Source organism: Tetrao urogallus, assembly GCF_951394365.1.
Source record: "Tetrao urogallus genome assembly, chromosome: 1".
Classification (NCBI taxonomy): Eukaryota; Metazoa; Chordata; class Aves; order Galliformes; family Phasianidae; genus Tetrao; species Tetrao urogallus.
In genome coordinates, this window is record NC_136813.1 from 90,307,953 (window position 1) to 90,327,728 (window position 19,776).

Sequence of the window (19,776 nt, forward strand, 5' to 3'; positions counted from 1 at the left end):
CGATGCATGCTCTCAGTCCATGACTAAAATTGGTAACACTCATTGAAATTGGTGTAAAATCATAAAAATGATTTCTTATAAAATTTACTAAGCCAGCTCCTGATAGCTCCTGCTTGTTGTAAGTGCTCCTTACAGACACAACCCCCCCTCCCTCATCTCCCGTCTCTCACAGTGCTCTCCTTCGGTGAGTTTCCTGTGGACGTTGATGAGTGTTTGAAGACATAAACTTAAAAACAGATTTTGCCCTGAAGGTTTTTTTGGGCAGCTATATATTTATATATGTGTTTTAAAAAGTTATCAAATGACTATATTTTTGGTTAGCAGTTCAGAGTTGTTGCAAAGCTGCTTCCTTCTTTTCCAGCAATGGTCCAGAGAATTTTCGTTCTGGTAGGCTGATATGAGGAGGAAGTTTTTCCACACAGAGGTGGTGAGGCACTGGCACAGGTTGCCCAAGGAGGCTGTGGATGCCCCATCCCTGGAGGCATTGAAGGCCAGGCTGGATGTGGCTCTGGGCAGCCTGGTCTGCTGGTTGGTGACCCTGCACACAGCAGGGGGTTGAAACTAGATGATCTTTGAGGTCTTTGGTTAAAACTCAGGCCATTCTGTGATTCTATGATAACATAGGGATTGCACTTGTGACATGACTGAACCAATGGTAGTAATTTATTGATGCATCCTAGAACGCTTAGGGGAGGCACTTACCTACTCCTCTTCATTTGAAAACAACTTTTTACAGTTAGTTTGTCATAACTGCTCTGAGATTAGTGTCCTTGGCAGGAAGCTTCCCAGATGTTCTGGATCCATTGGAATGAATGCTCGGAAATACCCACCTGAATCCCTCTTGCAAGCAGAGCTTTCATCTCAGATCGGTGTTATTGTGAGAAGTTTGTTCGGTACACTCCCACTCTGTAAACAGCTGAAGTCACTGTTGGCTTGTGGCCATTTCATTTAACATCCTTGATACCAGAAGTATCCAATAGCAGTGACAAGGTGAAAAAACAAACAGCTCAGTATCTATATTTCCTTGGATTGCCCTCATTAAACAGCACATCCACAACCGTGAGCAGGTAGTTTTCCATGAAGAAACTACACCGTGTTGGTAGTGTCCTCCTAGCAGAGCCCTCTGGCGTTTGTATCAAAGGAGCCTAAGGACTTTTGTTACATTTCCAAGACTCGTTGAGAGTTATTGTTTCAGTGAAAAAGATCCTTTTCAGCTGTATTAGATGGAGGGCTCTGATCTCTGAGGGGGGCGTTTGATTATGTTGTAGTGTTGTCATTTCCTTTCTTAAAGTGAGGAAAAGCTGGTATAGGAAATAATTAACACAGAAGAAACTGCATTGTGTTTGAAATACCTTTGATTGTTGTTCTCCCTTCTTAATGCTCACACAATGCTCTCATAGTACTCATGATAGCATCCGTAGAGCTGCTACGCTCGTTTGTTACAACTGAAATTGAATGAACTTACTGGAAAAAGATGAAAGAGCATTAGAACAAAGCACAGGATTGCAAGCATTTAAAGATCTGCTCCAAAGAATCAGAATTATGTGATATGAACGCTGCTCTTAGGTTTGTGAAAGCATTTTATCTTTCTTCTAAACTTCTAATTTCTGGGAGCTTGATAGCAGACATGCCCTTCTAGAGGGAAAAGCAGTTATCTGTCAAAGGCCACATACAGGGCAGCTTGGCTAAAATGTTTGTTTTGTGGCCATATCACCATTCTGATTAGTGGAAATTTATATTGCATATCGTGGGAGTTGGTAATGTAACTGCAGTCCTTGGCACAGACTGAGGGTTCCCTGTGAAGGAGCATTTTAGAGTGCAACAGAGGAAGGCCTGCTCTGCCTTGAAAGATGAAGCAGGTCCTCACAGTCATTTCTCACCCCTGCATTGAATTGCTGTGACTTCTGCAAGTGTGTTTTTGTGCTTAGTTCTACTGCACGAGAGCCATGGACAAAAGCCACCAGGGAGCTGTGGGTTGGCTGTTGTACTGCAAAGTCATGGGGTGGCCAGAACCCAACACAGCCAGTGGATTTTAAAATTGATTTTCTGGTTGTTTTCCCTCCCTGTTTTCCCCTTCTTGCAGCCTACATCATGCACTGCTGTGGGCTCCCCAAGCAGCAGAAGGCATGACAGGATGTGTGGTGGAGGGAGAGGCTGCAGAGGGAACGTAGACATTGATCTCCTGCTGGATGGAGAGGCCCAGGGGATGCAGGGAGCTGGAGTTGATGCTTTTGGCAGCGCTGATGTTGTGCTCTTGTGTAGCTTGTGTTCCTGCTTTGTACAACCTTGACAGCTGGGATCTGGCAAAGGTCTGACCTGATCAGGCCAGAGGAGGAGACTCTCTATGCTGTCAGATCATCAGGCAGCACTCCTGTGCTGTGCAGCAGACAGAGCACTGGCAAAGGTTGCCCGGAGGCTGTGGAGTCTCCTCCTTGGAGATCTTCAAAACCTCAGTTGAATGTGGCCCTGGGCACCCTGCTGGAGCTGGGGTTGGGACAGATGGATTCAGAAGTTCCTGCTAACCTCTACCAATCTATAACCCCAACGATTCCATAATGAATTGAATTGTCTGACTGCAATTGGGAATGGCACAAGGACCGGCTGTGATTAGGAGCCATCATTCAGAGCAGGAGCTCTGAGCTGCCCTCCACCCAATCCAGGGTACAGCAGGTAATGGGAACAGCCTAGTCCCATCTGCCCTGCGCTGGCCACAGCAGCACCTTACCCAAAAGCCACCTGCCTGCTGTGTCAAGGACAGTGCTTGTCCTCGCATTGTGTTAGTATGTCTTGTGCAGTAGCCATGGTGGGATTGCCTTCCAACTGAGGAAGTTTATATCAAAAATAGGAAATTTGGCACTTCCTTAAGGAAAAAGAAAAAAAGGCAATTATTGTTGTATTTCAAGGATTAGGTCTGTGAGAGCAGCTCTCAATGAAGGCAGAGTAATCCAGCCAGCTATGATTAAATATCTATAATGGTGTAGTCAAACCCAGTTGTGAAGGATTTTTTTCCCCAGTAATCATCATACAGCTGCACCATCCCCATACAGGGGCTGTGGGCACAGCTATGTTGTTCCATACCAGCTCTGCTTCTTATCATAGCAACAGTTTGTGTAGTTTAGGATCTAGCCCAGTATTTTCCACAGTGTCCTGACCAGTCACCATTTTGGAGCTCTGCTTCTTCCTGCCTTTCCCTCATTCAGAAATGTACATTTCACCAAAGGGATATTCTTAACAATTCCATCTTGAACTTTTGCTTAGGGTAGATCAGAGCGGTAGGGACACGCGCAGCATTGCAAGGCCCAAACCTGCAATCCCTGCAACTCCATGTGCTGTGATCAGAGCTGTGGTAAGAGCTGTTGGGAGGCTCACAAAATTGCTGAGGTTGGGAGGACCCCTGGAGGTCTGCTGGTCCTACCGCACACTGAGCAGGGCCCTGCTTCAAACACGATCCAGCTCCAGAGCCACCACGCATTGCTGTGTCCAGAGCACTCAGATGTTAAAAAATGAAACCAGAAGAGGCAGCTATGTTGTCTCTGAACATAACCAAGCTTCTCAGGCTGATTGGCTTGGTTGTCTAACAAAGGTGCAAGCTCTGACTGAAGCTTTCCAGCTGGGATTTTGCTCTCTCTCCACGTGAAGCCACAACTTCTGCAGTTTTCCATGATGCTGGAAAGCTGCCCTTGGAAGCAGAGCAGGGAGTGCCTCAGCGCTGCAGAACCACAGTGTGATGAGCACCAGTTGGATGGGACATCACAGGCACTGACTTGCGCAGTACATCAGGACCGCACCTCGACAGTCTGTGTGTTACTCTTCTGCTCCCAGGCCAGCATTTGGCTTTCTGAGGAAAACCCTGGTAGTGCTTTGCAGGGCTCCAGACCCCTCTGGCTGGACTTCTGCTTACTTTAGCAAGGGCTGAAGGTCAGCTTTCCTTTGTGAGCCCAAGGAAACACACCACAGATGACTTCACAACTGATACAAAATCCCCTGCCTCGGTTTGTGTTTGACTTTTCTGCATGACCGCACACCTTGCCCGTAACAGGATGCTTGCAGTTAGGTAGGTATCCCTTAGGCTTCTCCACATGCAGGCAGTGCCAATGTAAAGGTTTCCATGCCTGCTTTTGGTGCTTTACTCCCTGCTCGCCCACACAGGGCTTTGCTTTCCCAGGCTCTTCATGCTCTCCCTCCCGCCAAACCCTGCCCACACCACCTCTGCTGCCCTTGGCCTGGCCGCACCCCGGACACTGCTGGGCTCTGCTGATCACAGACACTGCTGCTGCACTGCCAGAGCCCAGCTGGGGAGCTTGGGCTGCAGCCACGTAAGTGTTGTATATGTGGCCCATGGTGACTGCTGAGAGAAAGGGAGAGTTTCAGGAAGAGCGAGTTTCAGGAGGGTTGATTTACCGCTTGTCTCATTGCAGGGGTTGCTGTTGGGAAGTTCTGGGTTGTTTTGAAAACAGTGGCAAAGAACTAAAACAGCCTCACTGCTCTTGCAGTCTCAGGGCTGATGCTGGCTCGTATCGCTTTCAGATGCACATCATTCCCACAGCCATGTGAGTAGCCTGAGCCTAATAGCTGCTTTCATGCAGAGCCAGCCACATGGCCTGCAAAGTCTCCCTTGTAGTCCTGGGCACTGCAAGAATTTTACTGCTGGAACATTATCTTTTGATGCTCTGAAATGCCCCCCTTACTGTGTTGCTGCTGACTTGCAGAACCCTCTTAAATTGTATTCTTGCCCTCAGCCTGGAAGGAAGGCAGATACTGGCTATGGTATTTCTGCTGCTTGTTTTTCTCAGGTTATATACCCCACTAATAGCTAGCAAAACCCCACTGCTTCTTACCGCAGACCTGATACCGAAACCAGTGTGGGTCACTGCATCACTGCTTGTCTTTAATGGGCATACACTGTATTTGTCCATGAAATAAAATGTATGGTCAAGTCGGGTGGCCAGACATGTTGCCCATTATTTTTTGTTCTCCACGCTGGATGCTGGAAGGTGTTATGTTGGAGAGACCAAAATAATTTAGTCTGTTTCTAAGTTTTCTTGCTTGCTTTCACTTTGACTTCCACACCACTGTGAGCAGTGAACATTTGGGCACAAGACAAAGCACTAATTGATAACTTTCCCCAGTTCGACCTGGAAAGTTCTCGTTCCCACTTCAACTTAGAAAGTTCATGGACAGGAGGAAATAGCAGCCCATGCTCAATGTTCGCTCTGCTCCTCAGTCCCTCTTCCTTCCTCTCAGTCTCCTCTTCCTTCCTCCAATCGGCACAGAGATTTTTCCAGTTGAGCACACGATTGCACCTTAGTCATGGAGTGTGTCCCTTCCTTTTGATGAAGCTTTCCCATGCTTAGGTTTGTCTCAGCACAGGCAGGAAATGACGAGCTGTGTCACTTCTTTCTTTCCGTGCGTTCCATACGATATGCTGCCCTAAAGCACAGTGTCTAAGTGGGAAAGCACAATGAGCTCATGAATTCTTACCAATAGGAAGTGACATTTTTCCTCCTTTTGTTTGCTGAATTCCCAGTGGGCTGCAGCTAAAATATTGGACACATTTTATTTAAAGGCAGAAAGGTCGCGTTTTCAGCTCAGATACATTCCTGATTTCATTTTCTGTCTGACAGCACCACACCAAACCCAACTGGTGTGAACAAATGAACTTCCATAGAAGTCCTCAGACTATAACCTTAAGTCAAATGTTGGCTCTAAAATATGCTTTAAAATCACCCAAAATTAATACCAAATTTCCCTTAAAAAGGAATATCCTTAATATGCTGTAACAAGTTTGAGTTCATCAAAATCATCAGTTGAAGGAAATGTGGTTGTTCAGCTTGGAGAAGACTCTGGGGAGACCTCAGTGTGGCCTTCCAATACTTGAAGGGAGCATATAAACAGGAGAGGGAACAAGGGTTTACAAGGGTGGATAGTGATAGGACAAGGGGAATGGTTTTAAACTGAGACAGGGGAGGTTTAGGTTAGATATTAGGAGGAAGTTTTTTCCACACAGAGGCTGGTGAGGCACTGGAACAGGTTGCCCAAGGAGGCTGTGGATGCCCCATCCCTGGAGGCATTCAAGGCCAGGCTGGATGTGGCTCTGGGCAGCCTGGTCTGCTGGTTGGCGACCCTGCACACAGCAGGGGGTTGAAACTGGATGATCATTGTGGTCCTTTTCAACACAGGCCATTCTGTGATTCTATGATCAAACGTTTCCCTCAGAGGAAAATGTGTTGGCTGTTGGGATGCCAGGGCAGCCAAACCGATGTTGAGAGGACACTATTTTTTCACACTCCCTGTATGTTCTAATGAGGCTTCAGCTTCAAGCACCTGTATTTAATTCTGTTCTGCTCTTTCTGTTAGTAACACATTTCTCATCAACAGCACATACTTATGTGATTTATGAGCTGCAACACACCAACTGGTTACAAGTGCCCTAATGCAGAAGGCTGTTCTCTACATTGCACTTCTCAGCTATTTTCCTCCTTTTCCTAATATTTCATGAACCTCATGTGGCAACTGATTCCAAATGACACTGAAAAGCAAGCTATGAAAGCTTATGCATGTGTTTTTCCACAGAATGATTTATGGACAGTGAAGGGCTTGAAACTCTCTTTTTATTGTATGTATTTCTTCTTACTTTACAAATAATTATCTGTACTGTTACAAATGTTCCTTCACAGAAGGTACATTTCTTTTTAAAAAAAAAAAAAAAAAAAAAAAAAAGGGGAGAGAGCATCATCCGAAATAAGCCATTATTCCTCATTGATATAAAATGTGTTCATATTTCTGGGCGGTGTCATATCCAAACCACTGTTCATCCAAATTTCTTGCATGATCTGCTCCCTCCGCTCTATCCGCTCAGCCAGGTCCGCTGCTTCTGCTGAGTTATAACCTGAGTAAGAAGGTCTGTAAAGTTCTGCTAGCTCGTCCGGCAGCTCTGACCCAGAGGAGTCTTCATCTTCCTCCTCCTCGCTCTCACTGCTCTCATCCACTCCATCACTTTCTGGCACCAAGTGCTCCTTCTTTCCCTGCAGTTTCTGGAAGTCTTTAAAGCAGGACACGCGGATCACCAAAGCACACAGCGTGAGGATTAATCCCACACAAACACTGGACACAAACAGCAGAGCAGCTCTTTCCGGGTGATCTGAAATTAGAAATCCAATGCATAAACTTTTCCCCAGCTCTGCCAAAGTGTAGCTACAAAGCAGCCAGCTGCCATTCCCAATGCCCTGCACTCTATGGCTATAGTGGCAGTGGGGCTGGGAGAGACTTGCTGCATCCTGCCCCAGAAACATCTCGCACTTGGAAATTGACCTTTCTACCACCTCTGCTTTTTCAGCTTGCTGTGCAAAACCCACAATCTCTTAAAAACATACTCGAATAACATCTCACCATTCTGTTAGCATTCTTAATCACCTATCAGAAATACACTTTTTTTTCCAGCCATCCAGCCTAAATAGGTCTTACCTTCGCAAAGCGGGGACATGAGGGTTGTTCAATCTGGAGAAGAGGAGGCTCAGGGGAGACGTCATCAGTCTCTACAACCACCTGAGAGGAGGTTGCAATGAGGTGGGGGTTGGCCTCTTCTCCCAGGCAACAGCGATAGGATGAGGGGGAGTTGTGCCAGAAGAGATTCAAGTTGGATATTCTTCTCAGAAAGAGTGGTGAACAGGCTGCCCAGGGAGGTGGTGGGGTCACCGTCCCTGGAGGTGTTCAAGAACTGTGTGGACGTGGCACTGAGGGATGTGGGCAGTGGGTGTGGTGGGGATGGGTTGGACTGGGTGATCTTAGAGATCTTTTCCAATCTTAATGGTTCTTTGATTCTATGGGATGAGCAGCTCCATGCTCTGAGGAGCTATGGTAGCATTCCCAGCCCAGGCTAGGTAGGGAACATTTTGGTTTCCAACATGTTCTGATATAGCATCTCAGTAAAGCAACAAAAGAGGCAGGGACTCCACAGCTGCACAGTTCTGCCATTTTCTAGAGGCGCAGAAATCTGAATTCTGGAGCTGCTTCTTAATGCTTACTTCTGAAATCCATTAGACTTCTCTCATGGTGTCAGAGATCTCCTGACCGTGAATTTACTGGCCTCAATGAAATTTGCCTTAGCATTGCCAAGTCACAAGACCTGTCATGGCCCATACTGGAGATGGCTGCTTTCTTTGTTTGGTTGGTTCTTTACTGCTTTTCAGTGATCCTTATACTTATGTAAACCAACATTTCCAAAAATGGATGTCTCCAACACTGCTCCCAGATCAGGACCAGATTTTTAAAAATACCAAATAACCAACAGCCCCCACTGAAAATATCAATTGAAAAAATCTTGGCTGCTGTCCCTAAAAGAGTTTGGATCCTTCAGGATGGAAAATATTCTATAAATGTCAGTTAGACTGTGATAGTCCCATCCACAGGACTGTAATTATATTGTAATAATACTATTACTATAAATGTGGGATTACCAGCTGTGAGCTTCTGAAGTCATCTTCCCTTTTCCCCTTCTTTCCAAAATGCCAACACCTCATGAACCAAGCTGCCTCATTTTCCTACCTCTAATGTATGCAAATGTAGCCAAGGAGTTGCTAACAATGGTGCCATCTTTCTTTGGAGATCTTGATTCCTTTGGATCGATATCAATACCTGCAGTGAGAGGAGGTAGAACAATCAGTCACACTGTAGATGATAAAGCCATCACATTGATATTCCCCTTATCCCTTCTGAACTAATGAGTCTGTCCAAAACACAGGCAGACCAGCACTTTGCTATAGGAACCTTGCAGATTGTTAAACCAAATAATGGTTGGTCAGTACAATAAATATTAAGATAAATCTTGAAGTAAAATATAATTAAAAAGGTACTGAAAATATCAAATACATGTAAAATGGAAATCTTATTTTAAAAAAGAAATTATTACCACGTGAACCACCTTGTCTCGTCCCATTAAGCTGTCAGAAATAATTTACTGCATTAACTTCACAGCTGCCAAACGGACTTCCCAGACCAATCACTGCAGTGCTCTCATCAGCAATGACAGCAAATATGCACCGGCCACATCATTCATTTTATTTGCTTTTAGGAGGAGCAAGCTCCTCAGAAGCAGTATAAGGCACATACAGCTGACTGCAGGGCCTCTTGTGAGCTCTTCCCTCCTGATTGCTGTGACAACTGTGTCCGCAAGGCAGAGAGAAGCTGTTCCAGAAGCACTCCCACTGTCCCCTCCCTTACACCCACCTCTGCTGGACCACAGTGTCCTACTGCAATTGAAGGTAAACCTTTTATTTTTATTTTATTGTTTTTTTAATTACCATGTTCACCATCATTCTGCTTCACGGAAGAATTGTTGTGAGTGACCAGGTGGTTGACAGCTGTGAGGATGAATTTAGGAACTGGAAAGAAGAAAGGCAAATGATGCACTGTCAGTTTTGCAAACCAGATCCCCTGTCAATTACCATTCCCCATTATAGGATCACAGAGTGGCTGAGGCTGCCAGGGCTTCTGAGTCCACCTGGCCCAACCTCTGTTCCAGCAGGGACACGTCCAAATGTTTTTTGGACATCTCCAAGGAGGAGACTCCACAGCCTGTGGGCAGCCTGTGCCAGTGCTCCGGCACCCTCACAGCCAAGGAGTGTTTGCATTCTAAATGAATGGGGCTTTTGATGGTGGTGCCTAAGGCTATGCCCTGCAAGGATGGCAGCAGCTGGAGAAATAGTGCCTGCTGGAATCCCTGGCCACAGCTGTGTTTCTTATGTGCCATGCCATCAGCTGTTGGCTAACGTTCACATGATTGCATTTTAACCTCATGGCAGGTAAACACCCTGAAACCTGGATCTCTGGGGTCACTCACCTGCCAAGAGTTGAGCACAGCTTGGCTTCTCAGGGTTTGCAGGGGGAGGCAGCCCCAGGTGGGGATTGATCTCCCCACACACCCATGGGAGTGGAGCAGCCCTTCTACTACAGAAGGGCTGTAGAGGAAAAAGAGAAAAGTGGAAAAAGCCAGAATCACAGAACATCCTGAGCAGGAGGAAACAACTTCAGGCTCCACACAGCACCATCCAAACCCTATGTCTAAAAAAGTGGTCCAAATGCTCCTTGAACTCCAGCACTTGGGGCCATGCCCACTGCCCTGGGCAGCCTGTTCCCACTCTCTCACCTGTTGGCAGTGCTGGGCCTGGTGCACCTGTGGGTATGGTTGGCCCTTTCGGCTGCCCTGGCACGTTGCTGACTCAGATTCAATTCACTGTCAGAATGGCCCAGGAACATTTAAAGACTTGTCTGACATTCTCTGCAGAGCCTCTGAAGTGAGCAGTCTCAGAGAGGGAAGATGCTGAGGATGAGGTGGCAGGATGCTACTGGGTATTCTCATTTATTTTTTTTCTCTTGGGATGTTTTCCCACTCTTGCTAAAACAAATAAAAGAGCTAAAAGAAAGCATGCTGTGTAGATATGGAGAGCTCTCAGATTGTGCACAAGATGAATGGGCCCTTCATGGATTCAGGTCTTGGCACTTGTTCTCTGCATTGTATGAAGGCAGATTGATTGATTTTCAGACTGATGTGAAGGGGAAAAAAAGACAGAAATTCCAAGTCTGAAGCCCACCTATATCCTGCACACAAACATTTGCCAATAGGCAGTGTTAAAGAAAGTCAAATGGAACAGAGGAGACAGAAGTTTGGGGCTTAGCATAGTTTTTACATTCAAAACAACTAAAAATAGCTCTTCTTTCTGAGCAGAACTCTTCTGTGTGTGTGGGCTCAAAGTCATAACTGTTGCCTTTCCTGATGAAGGATTTTTTTAGAATTCTTTGCTCCTGTTTGCAATAGAAAGCCAACAGAGATAGGGACAAACTAACTAATTTCTATTTTGGCTCGTATGCCACTGTAATTCTTAACTGTTCTGCAGAGGCAGAATATTTTTGTTGACGGACAAGGCTGGTTTCCTTTCAGACCACATGCTGAATTCACAGACCTGGCTGTTGGGAGCAGTGTGCTTGAGAGGTGCAAGAGTTTGCTACGGAAGTAGCAGGAAGGCAGTACACGAGGAATCTGCAGTGCTGCTTTGGGATTGCCACATTCTGATGGGCAGGAAAGTCCTGATGCTGGACACATACCTGGACCAGCTTTGTCAGACTGTGTAGCCTTGTCTTGTCCTGTTGTCCTACCTCCTGCCAAGTCAGCATCCTTTGCTCATGCAAATATCTATTGCAGGGGAATGCTTGATTTAGAATTTTACAGGCAACAAAAGCTCTCAGCTGCTTGTACTGTTCTTGGCTACTTGCACTATTAATTTTTGTTGGGGTTTAATTTCAGACACACTATAGTCATAAGGACTTTAACCAAGATGAGGTGTGCTGAGGTCACTGGACAGACTAGCTGATACCAGCAGAAGGATTTTTTTATCTACATTAGATCCTGTGCAGCTCTGCTTTGCCAGGCAGGGCAGGAGCCAGCAAGCAACTGTAAACTGCCAGAGACATGCAGGACGTGCAGGCAGAAGCTGTGTTTCCTGGGGCTTGCTCCTTGCCTCAGCAGGAGCTGATAGATTATAGTCTCTGCAGACTTCAGGTGATGCTGAGGAGGTTGTGAGACTGGGACTGTGAATAAACAGCATCTCCCAGCTCCCGCTAAGTTGTTATTAACCACAAAATACAAATGCAGGCAGACACTAACTAGCTGCTGACCTCTGAGGTAGGGAGTGTGGTTTTTCACATTCCTGATCATGCTTTCAAGTGTGTCACAGCCCTAAGAAAATAGGATCTGCTCAGCTTTGTCCCTGTCACTTCAGAAAAATGCCCATGTACCTCAGCTTGGGAAGCGTCAGGCTAGCAGGGATCTTCTAGTGAGGGAAAAGAATGTAAAATGCCATTCTGGACCACGCCCCGCCTCTTCCCATGTTCCCTAGATGATCTGTAAAATAATTAGACCTGCAAACCATTGGCTAATGTTTCAGACTGCACAGCTCAGTAGGATCTGGCAGAAGAAAAAGTCTTCGACGTGTGCCAGCAAAGCACACAGGCACTATTTATTATCCATGCGTTAGTGCAAAAACAATTCACTACAAATCAGAATGCAGAACCTCACTGCAAACAAACATACGCTTGTTTTCCAGTATACGGGTGTGTAAGAAAGAACAATCTGTTGTAATTATCCTTACTCTAATTAAAGAGAATTCCATTAACACATTCATAAAGTTACTACAGCATGAAGGCAAACACACAATAATGTTGTGTGTTTGTTAGTGCAAAGACAGGCTCCAGCTCTCTTCAACAATGTGAAGAGGAGAGTTGCTGCAGTGCCTCTTGCCTGACAACGTACACATGGAGAGACTGGAAGAGAAAATCTCTCATGCCAGCAAGGGAACAGCTGGGGCTCCCTTCCCTCTGATCCTCAGGTAGGCAGTGATCTGGCAGTCAGTCCTGCATGGCTACTGCCAAAAGTACATAGATAGCCAGTGCTCCTTGAAGCCAGCAGCTTCCTAGCCTACGCACAGCAAGCAGAGCAGTAACTTGGTAAAACTGATTGGACACATCCACCGGCATGTCAGACAGCCACCCCTGAGGGTCACAGTTCATCCCCAAAAGCAGAGGCTGAGGAAATCTGTTCCAGTCCTCAGCCAGAGAAAGGCATTCCTAAGAGGATTCAACACCTATATAAGGCACTGCATTGAAGTCCTGCAATCATTTTTCTCTCATCTGTATTTGTACTATACTTTGCTGTCTCGTGGCTCTGGCTTTTGAGAAAAAGAACTGCATGGAACTCTGCCTTCCCATGATGCAAATATATTAATCTACGGTAAAGAAAATGAGAAACTCTTCCTTCTTGTCTGTGTTGCCTCAGTTCTGTGAGTGATGCATAACCTCAAGCCCTTATTTCAGTAAGACATTTTTATAGGGAATGAGGGCTTCAAAATTACCATGCATTTGCTCTTACCACATGCATAGCTGACGTTTAGGTGTTTTGCCACTCCAGGTAGGCACGGACTTCCAAAATCTTGGCTACTGACAATAATTTTGCATCTCTGTTTCCCATAACATCTCTTTGATAAAACTTCTAGCGCTGTGTGAGACAAGCAGTCTGAAAGAAAAACACATCCAATAAATATACAACTCTGCTGTTATCAGGCATAATAACTGCTACGTGCACAGCTAAAGATACAAACCTACTATCAATTTCACACACCTGCGCTTGCCTAAGCAGGATTTCAGAATTAGGTATTAACATTTGTGAAAGCAAGGAAGTCAGCACGTGATGAAATGGAGGATTTGCAGCAAATTGGCTCCCTCATGATGACTTCCAGTCGCGTACTAAGGCTGCAGTAAGATTCAAGTCAAATTTCAAATGAGGTGCCTTGCAAACATCCTCTCTGTTCTTTTCAGGATAACCTGGAAGAACTAAGCATCTTCACGCAGCTCTCCACCTGCTTCACCTGCTCCACCTTAAGATGAGTGTGCCAGTAAAGGGCGATGCAGTGCTGTTTGCAGGTCTCCCCCTCCTCTCCCAGGATTATCACCACGGTTTGACTGGATGCCCAGTTTCAGTTCAAGTTAGGTGAGATCAATTTCTGTGCACCGCAACAGCTCGGTCTACGGTGAAATCAAGAGTAGCTTATGATTTACTCTGCCTGGTGCTGCTAGGAGCCATTCTGCTATGGCCAAGAGGTCAAAATAGGCTCAATGTTTAACCAGAAAATCATTCGACTTCTCTCTGCCATACAAAATGCTGCACTGCTCCCATCAGGCTGCCAAATTTGAATGCCTAAGGCAATGTCAAAGGCACCTACAGTGCACTGTACTAATGCTCACAGCTGCACCTGCCTGCATTTGCTGGGACGGGGATTTTTTCACTCAAGTTTTCTACCTTCCACCATGATTTATAAATGAATGAGACACGGTCAGCAGATTGTACACCAAAGCTGAATTTGAATGGGAAAGTTTGTGTATCAGATAAAATTTGGGTATCAGAAAAAAAATTTAAAATTCTGCTTTAAAAAAGAAACATCTCTAAATGTGATTGAATTCTCAATCAGCTAAACCCCAATCTAAAGAGCGAAAATACCTTCTGGTTCTTGTTTTGAAGCAGAAAATATGCAGAACTTGAAAATCTTACTCTAGGTAAGGAATGTTTTCCTTACAAGGTGTCAGTGTTTCCTCACACTTTTGGTACATTTCTATGGATGACAAACATTTCTCATTCTAGTTCTCCCTGGGCAGCAACATTCTATAGATTTGACAACATGTTCTCTGTTCATTAGAACTATCTTCTGTAAAAACCCTGAGACAAACATGGCATCTTCCCCTTCCAGCAGCTTAAGCTCATTTGTGCATCTGCAGAGAAAGGAGAAATCATGTTCACAAAGACACCCCATCTCTTTCTCAAATCAATTTTGTTTGAAAAGAATGAAGAGAACTGAGACTGAGGTTCTTGGCGAAGAAGATTGACCTCCAACATATGTAGTTAGGGTAGATCTGTGATTTTTAGAGTTAATCCCTTGACACCAGCACTGTCATGTATGTAAACAGAACATCAGAAGATATTGGGCTGATCTGTCTGGCAAAAGGCCCAGGGATCAGTGCTGAAGATAGATGTTAGAGAAGAGCAACTTTCTCTTTCTCGGGACCTAAGAACCTAATACTTGGAAGGCTGTTCATCGGGCAAGGAAATCTGTCTTGAGACACTGAATAGCTCTGCTTAAATAACTCAATTATTTTAGTCTTTCTGGCCATCAGCTAAGAATGCGTTCAGGTGGACATTTTAGGCAGCTAAGCAGCATCTTTTGGCAAGCATGAAAACAACTGAAGAATATCAGGAGGAACTATCAGATGATTCATAAATCATAGAATCATCCAGGTTGGAAGTGAGCTTCAGGATCATCACATCCAACTGATGAATAGATTGGGAGAACAACAGCAATCTGGCGAAGTTAATTATATGTTCTCCAAACTCTCCTGCCCTTTGAGCTGCATGCAGTATCTTAAGGGAGAGCTAGCTGTTGCTCTGATGGTTTTCTACAAATTCAGTGATACAGTGAGTGCATGTTTCATTTTGCCTCTGGTAGCTGTTTGCTCTTGTTCTCTGAGAGTTAATAACTCCTTATCGCCTACATTCATGTTGGCTTTGGCTCCTCTACCATCATGTGCCTGTAGGCTCCTGGCAGGCCTGTTTTTGGAGAGCTCTGCGAGGCTTGGCTGGTGTCACAGGTGTGTGAACACAAACTAAGGCTGGCTTGCTTCTGCAGGGCAGCACAAACGTTAACTGAAGAGATCCATAACAAAAATGAAACAAAGCAAAACAAAACAAGCACTACTTAACAGCTCTCTGTGGTATAGCAAGGTTTTGGCATTTAGTACAATCAAAACCTGTTCAGTTTCCTTCTCTCAGTTCTGTGTGTGTCCTTGCTACCTCCCCAAGCTGTCCTGGCAGCTCCAGTGAAGGCTGAACCATGAGTTCAGCTCAGAGGAATTCTGTGTACTCAGTACCAAAGGCCACTTTTTCATCAGCTGCAGCTTCATCTGCACTATCTCCTACAAGCAGACGTTACAGAAGTGTATCTGCAGTGAAGTCAGAGGAGTCGGTGTGTACTGAAGAGACACCCAAGCTATTTTCAATGAAACTTGCTTGGGGGTCTTATGACAAACCAGCTGCAGCAACACAGAGCTGATGCTGGGGATAACGTCTCCTTCACAGAATCACAGAATCACAGAATGGCCTGGGTTGAAAAGGACCACAATGATCATGTAGTTTAACCCCCCCTGCTGTGTGCAGGGTCGCCAACCAGCAGACCAGGCTGCCCAGAGCCACATCCAGCCTGGCCTTGAATGCCTCCAGGGATGGGGCATCCACAGCCTCCTGTTCCTTCAGGTCATACATCTCACTGAAGCATCTGAAAGAGGATGAGGTTCAGTCCGTGCTTAAATTTGAGTAAATGAGTGAGTAGTCCCACTCAGCAGTCCTGAAGAAATCACAAATTAGGAGAATATAAACATTTCTTGTGTCTTCTTCCTGAACATCTAAGTACTGTTTGAACTAAGCTTACATTTTATGGGGCTTGCTAAATTGGTACCAGATGTTTAAAATAAACTGCCTCTTGAAAAGCACTTTCTCAGAACGCCAGGAGGTTGGTGACACCCCCAGCAGTGGCAGAAAGGGCGGCTCTGGATGGCTGGGAAAACACTCATTTTTCATTCCCTCCTGTCAGAGCCGCCTGTTACACATCGTGAGTGCTGGTGAGTTCCTTGAAATGCACGCTTCTATGGGTGGCATGGAAATATGGGCATGAAGCAGAGGCTCTTAACACAGTGGTAAATTATCAAACCTGACTGCAGCTATTTAACAGTTAGAGCAGAAAGCCTTGTTTCTGGAGGCATGGCTCTTTCAGCTCCTTAATTAGCTTTGTTTAGGAAAGTTTTGGCATGCAAATGACATGCCATAAATCACGCAGGCTTTAATGAGTAGCAATTTGTTTTCCGATTCTTCAAAGCTTCTCTCGATTCAGACCGTAGGAGCTTTCCCTTCCTTTCTTTGCCTCTTGCCACACAAGAGCTGCAGGTGATGGAACAGCCAGAGCTGGCCCAAGAGTTTTGTGCCAAGCACTGCCAACAGCCTCTGCTCACACCCTCTGCTGTTTTCTGACTGGCTGCTGTTTTCTCCCACATTGCTATGCATAGGGCACAAGATGTGGTAAGTGAGAAATGTGTCTCAAACGCAGATCCATACTACATGAAAAGTAACACACTGATGAAGGACCAGGGCTCCCATAAGAGGAACCCCATCTCAATTTTTCATTTTGGTGCTAGAGTCCAGTTGCTCACTGCTTTCATCCCAAACTGCTGGCTGGCTTATAGTGCTTTATGTTTTCTGGGCCGTGTCTACCCACAAAAGAATAAGGAGCACGCTTTTAAAATCAATTGAAAGCAAAGATTTCACACTATCAAATCAGCATGGCTTGTGCTTTGTAGAGCCCAGATATCAGCTGTGAGAACAAGAAGTGACAAGGGGAAACTGTGGAGTTCCGGACCAAGCTAGGGCTGCATACTCCTAAACAAAGTTTCCATAATAATATGGTAATTTATGCAAAAGCATGGCACACAGGGTCCTGCCTGTGCATCAGAAAAGGGCCGATTGTGCTGCTGATTGCAGCAAAAACATTTATGAGAAATGGTGCTGGTATCTTTATATTCCAGGTCCAAGTTCTGCCAGTATGCTATGCTAAAAATACTTATTGTCAGAACAGGCCATTCCTTACGAGTGAATACTATACCATGGCATTCCACAAAGCTGCCCCATCTCTCTCCCATGCCACACAGCAGCAGCTCATGTGCCTGCTGGAGGCTCCTTTAGCCTACAGAAGATTAGCCCATTATTTGGTGTTATTTACAAGTGGCTTGGAGTTCAGAATTCAGCCTCTAAGCACTTGGTGCAGTTTTCCTCTGCTTGCACACACATAGGTATGGAGCGAGGGCCAGCACAGATGCCCAGTAGAGGATACAAGTGGAGGTCTATACTACTTGGATGGAAGCAGGAACTGAGCTCCTTCTGCTCAAAAGCCTACAGCTTTGTTTTGCACAATTTGGTTTGTAACTCTATTTTAAACTTGAGTGTCAAGTATACTTCTCCAACTGTTCAAAAATCTAAGCTAGAAGAACCCAGGTACAAGGAAAACCCTGTAACCCTGTAAAGTGAAGAAAACACTAATGGATGAAGTGCTGTCTCCCACACGTGACAAGACAGCAGTGGCAGAAGCTGCAGAGGGAGATGTTAACCTTCCTCATGTCCCTGAGCCCTGACACTGCTACAGAACCATGCCTCTGCATCTACTCTGCTCACAGCATCCTGCTGCCTTGTCCCCTGGAGCACAGCTGGGATATATTTGCTCTTTCACCATGAACCTGTATGCTGTGTTACCAAAATAACTGTTCTGCAGTCTCAGATTTCTTCTGTTCTGGAGCCTGCCACTTGTATGACTGTCCACAGGGTTTGTGTCTGAAATCAACTTTAATTAGCTAGTAATATAAGCTAAGCATGTGAAGCATGGGAATAGCAGAGTATGCCCAGGCCTACAGCTGATGGTACTTGCAGTCTAGAAAGGACTCAGTCATGTTGTTTTCAGCAGCTTTCAGCTAGAAATCCTCATTCCTTCCTCCAGCAAAGCACTGGACTCAGAGCTCCTGCTGATCTACTCAGTGCTCCTTCAAGTGTCAGTATTTCAGTGGCCAATGTTTCCCAAATTCCACCCAATTTACATGGTTTGTGATTTACAGTACCTAGAAATATACAGCTAGCATGAACCTAGCTACTTTGGTGTTTAAGTATTTCCAGATCTGCCTGCATCTATCTGTACTTTTACTTCATTTACAGCTGCTCTGGAGAGACTTACACAAGGAACTGGCTCATAGCAGGAAGAGTATACATCTCCTGATATGAGAAGGAGCCAAAAGCTTTTCAGCCTCTGTTGCTGAATAAGAGAGAAATTGTCCACTATATATATATATATATACACATATATATATATACATTTGTTATATACATATATAACAAATAAAAGGAATCATGACATCACAAAATACCCTTATATAGCTTAATACCTTGCTAGCTAGAAGGCATCTGCAGGATTCTGGACGACTCTGCTTCCTGTTAATACCCCTTTTTCTTGCCTGAATATTATTTCAATGGGAAGAGGGGATTAGACAAAATCTAGCCCCAGGGTATGTTATGCCATGGTGTAAAGTATGGCATGTGAGTGCCTGAATTTGTCACAGAATGCACTTCTTTAACCTCCACAAAATGGGAAGAGGCTAAAATGAGGGCTGTGCTGGGAAGGACCCTACCTTTCGTTAATACAGATGGGCAGTTCTGGGTTCTGTTTGTCATTAGTGCTTGAGGAAGCACACTTCTGACCAGTCAGTGCACATCCAGGTAACATTTCTGGTAAGTACATTTTACTGTTCTGGCTTGCAAGCTGCAGCAAGAGGCTACCTACTACCAAGCCTTCTTTCAAGTATTAACAAGAGTATGATTTGAGAGGTGTTTGTTGATCTGAATCTTCCTCATACTCTCTATTGTAACCTGTTTTGGCACAACTCTCACTTCATTTGGCCAATAAATTTTGTCTTTCCTCTTGTACATGTTTGTACAAATGTAAAAGACAGAGTATGTCAGAAAAAAACCAACAGAGGAAACAAATTCTACAGGCTCCTATTTGTTGGAGATCTGTTGAGCACAATAGATTCTGCTACACAGAACTGCATCCAAGCAAATCTTAGCTTTCTTGTAAAGTTTTTGATTGTGGCAGCCATGCTGGATGCTGACCTGGGGCCCAGGGTCCCACAGATGCTCTGAGGCCATGCAGATGTTGTCAATAAAGAGACAGATTTATATACTGTTTACCATATGGAGAAGAACCCTTATGCTAAAGAAATTTTACATTTTCCCGTGTTTCATTTCAAGCACAGATGTGTAAGTCTGACAGCTGATTTGATACACTGTTCACAGAAAAGTAAACTGATAATTCAGAATACATCTGTCTCAGCTCAGTGCTGCTGCATGCCAGTAATGGCTTATCAGCCACAATGCACATAACGTGAGGTGGCCAAAACCTAGAGAAGTATCTAATTAATTCAACATCCAGTACTTCTAGTAGGAACAAACCCAGTGTGAATAAAAGCAAAACTGTGAGCTCAACAGAGACTTCCCATAGCTGTCATCAGAAACTACAGACAACTTCTTATTTGCATAGTACTAAAAAAAATGTCAAGCAGCTTTCCTGTGATGCAGTGAAAGAAATGGTAGGG

At 45.0% G+C, this 19,776-nt stretch overlaps 1 protein-coding gene across 1 annotated transcript in view; it reads right to left on the minus strand.

The window, feature by feature from the left end:
• Window positions 1–6,594: 6,594 nt before the first annotated feature.
• EVA1C (eva-1 homolog C) overlaps window positions 6,595–19,776 on the minus strand; it is a gene marked incomplete at its 5' end in the record, with an annotated part of 36,143 nt that continues 22,961 nt past the window's right edge. The window contains 4 exons of the mRNA XM_079547577.1: window positions 6,595–7,141; window positions 8,545–8,634; window positions 9,309–9,380; window positions 12,920–13,063. Of these exons, the coding sequence (XP_079403703.1) occupies window positions 6,750–7,141; window positions 8,545–8,634; window positions 9,309–9,380; window positions 12,920–13,063 (698 nt within the window). The 3' untranslated portion in view covers window positions 6,595–6,749. The remainder of the gene's footprint in view (window positions 7,142–8,544; window positions 8,635–9,308; window positions 9,381–12,919; window positions 13,064–19,776) is intronic.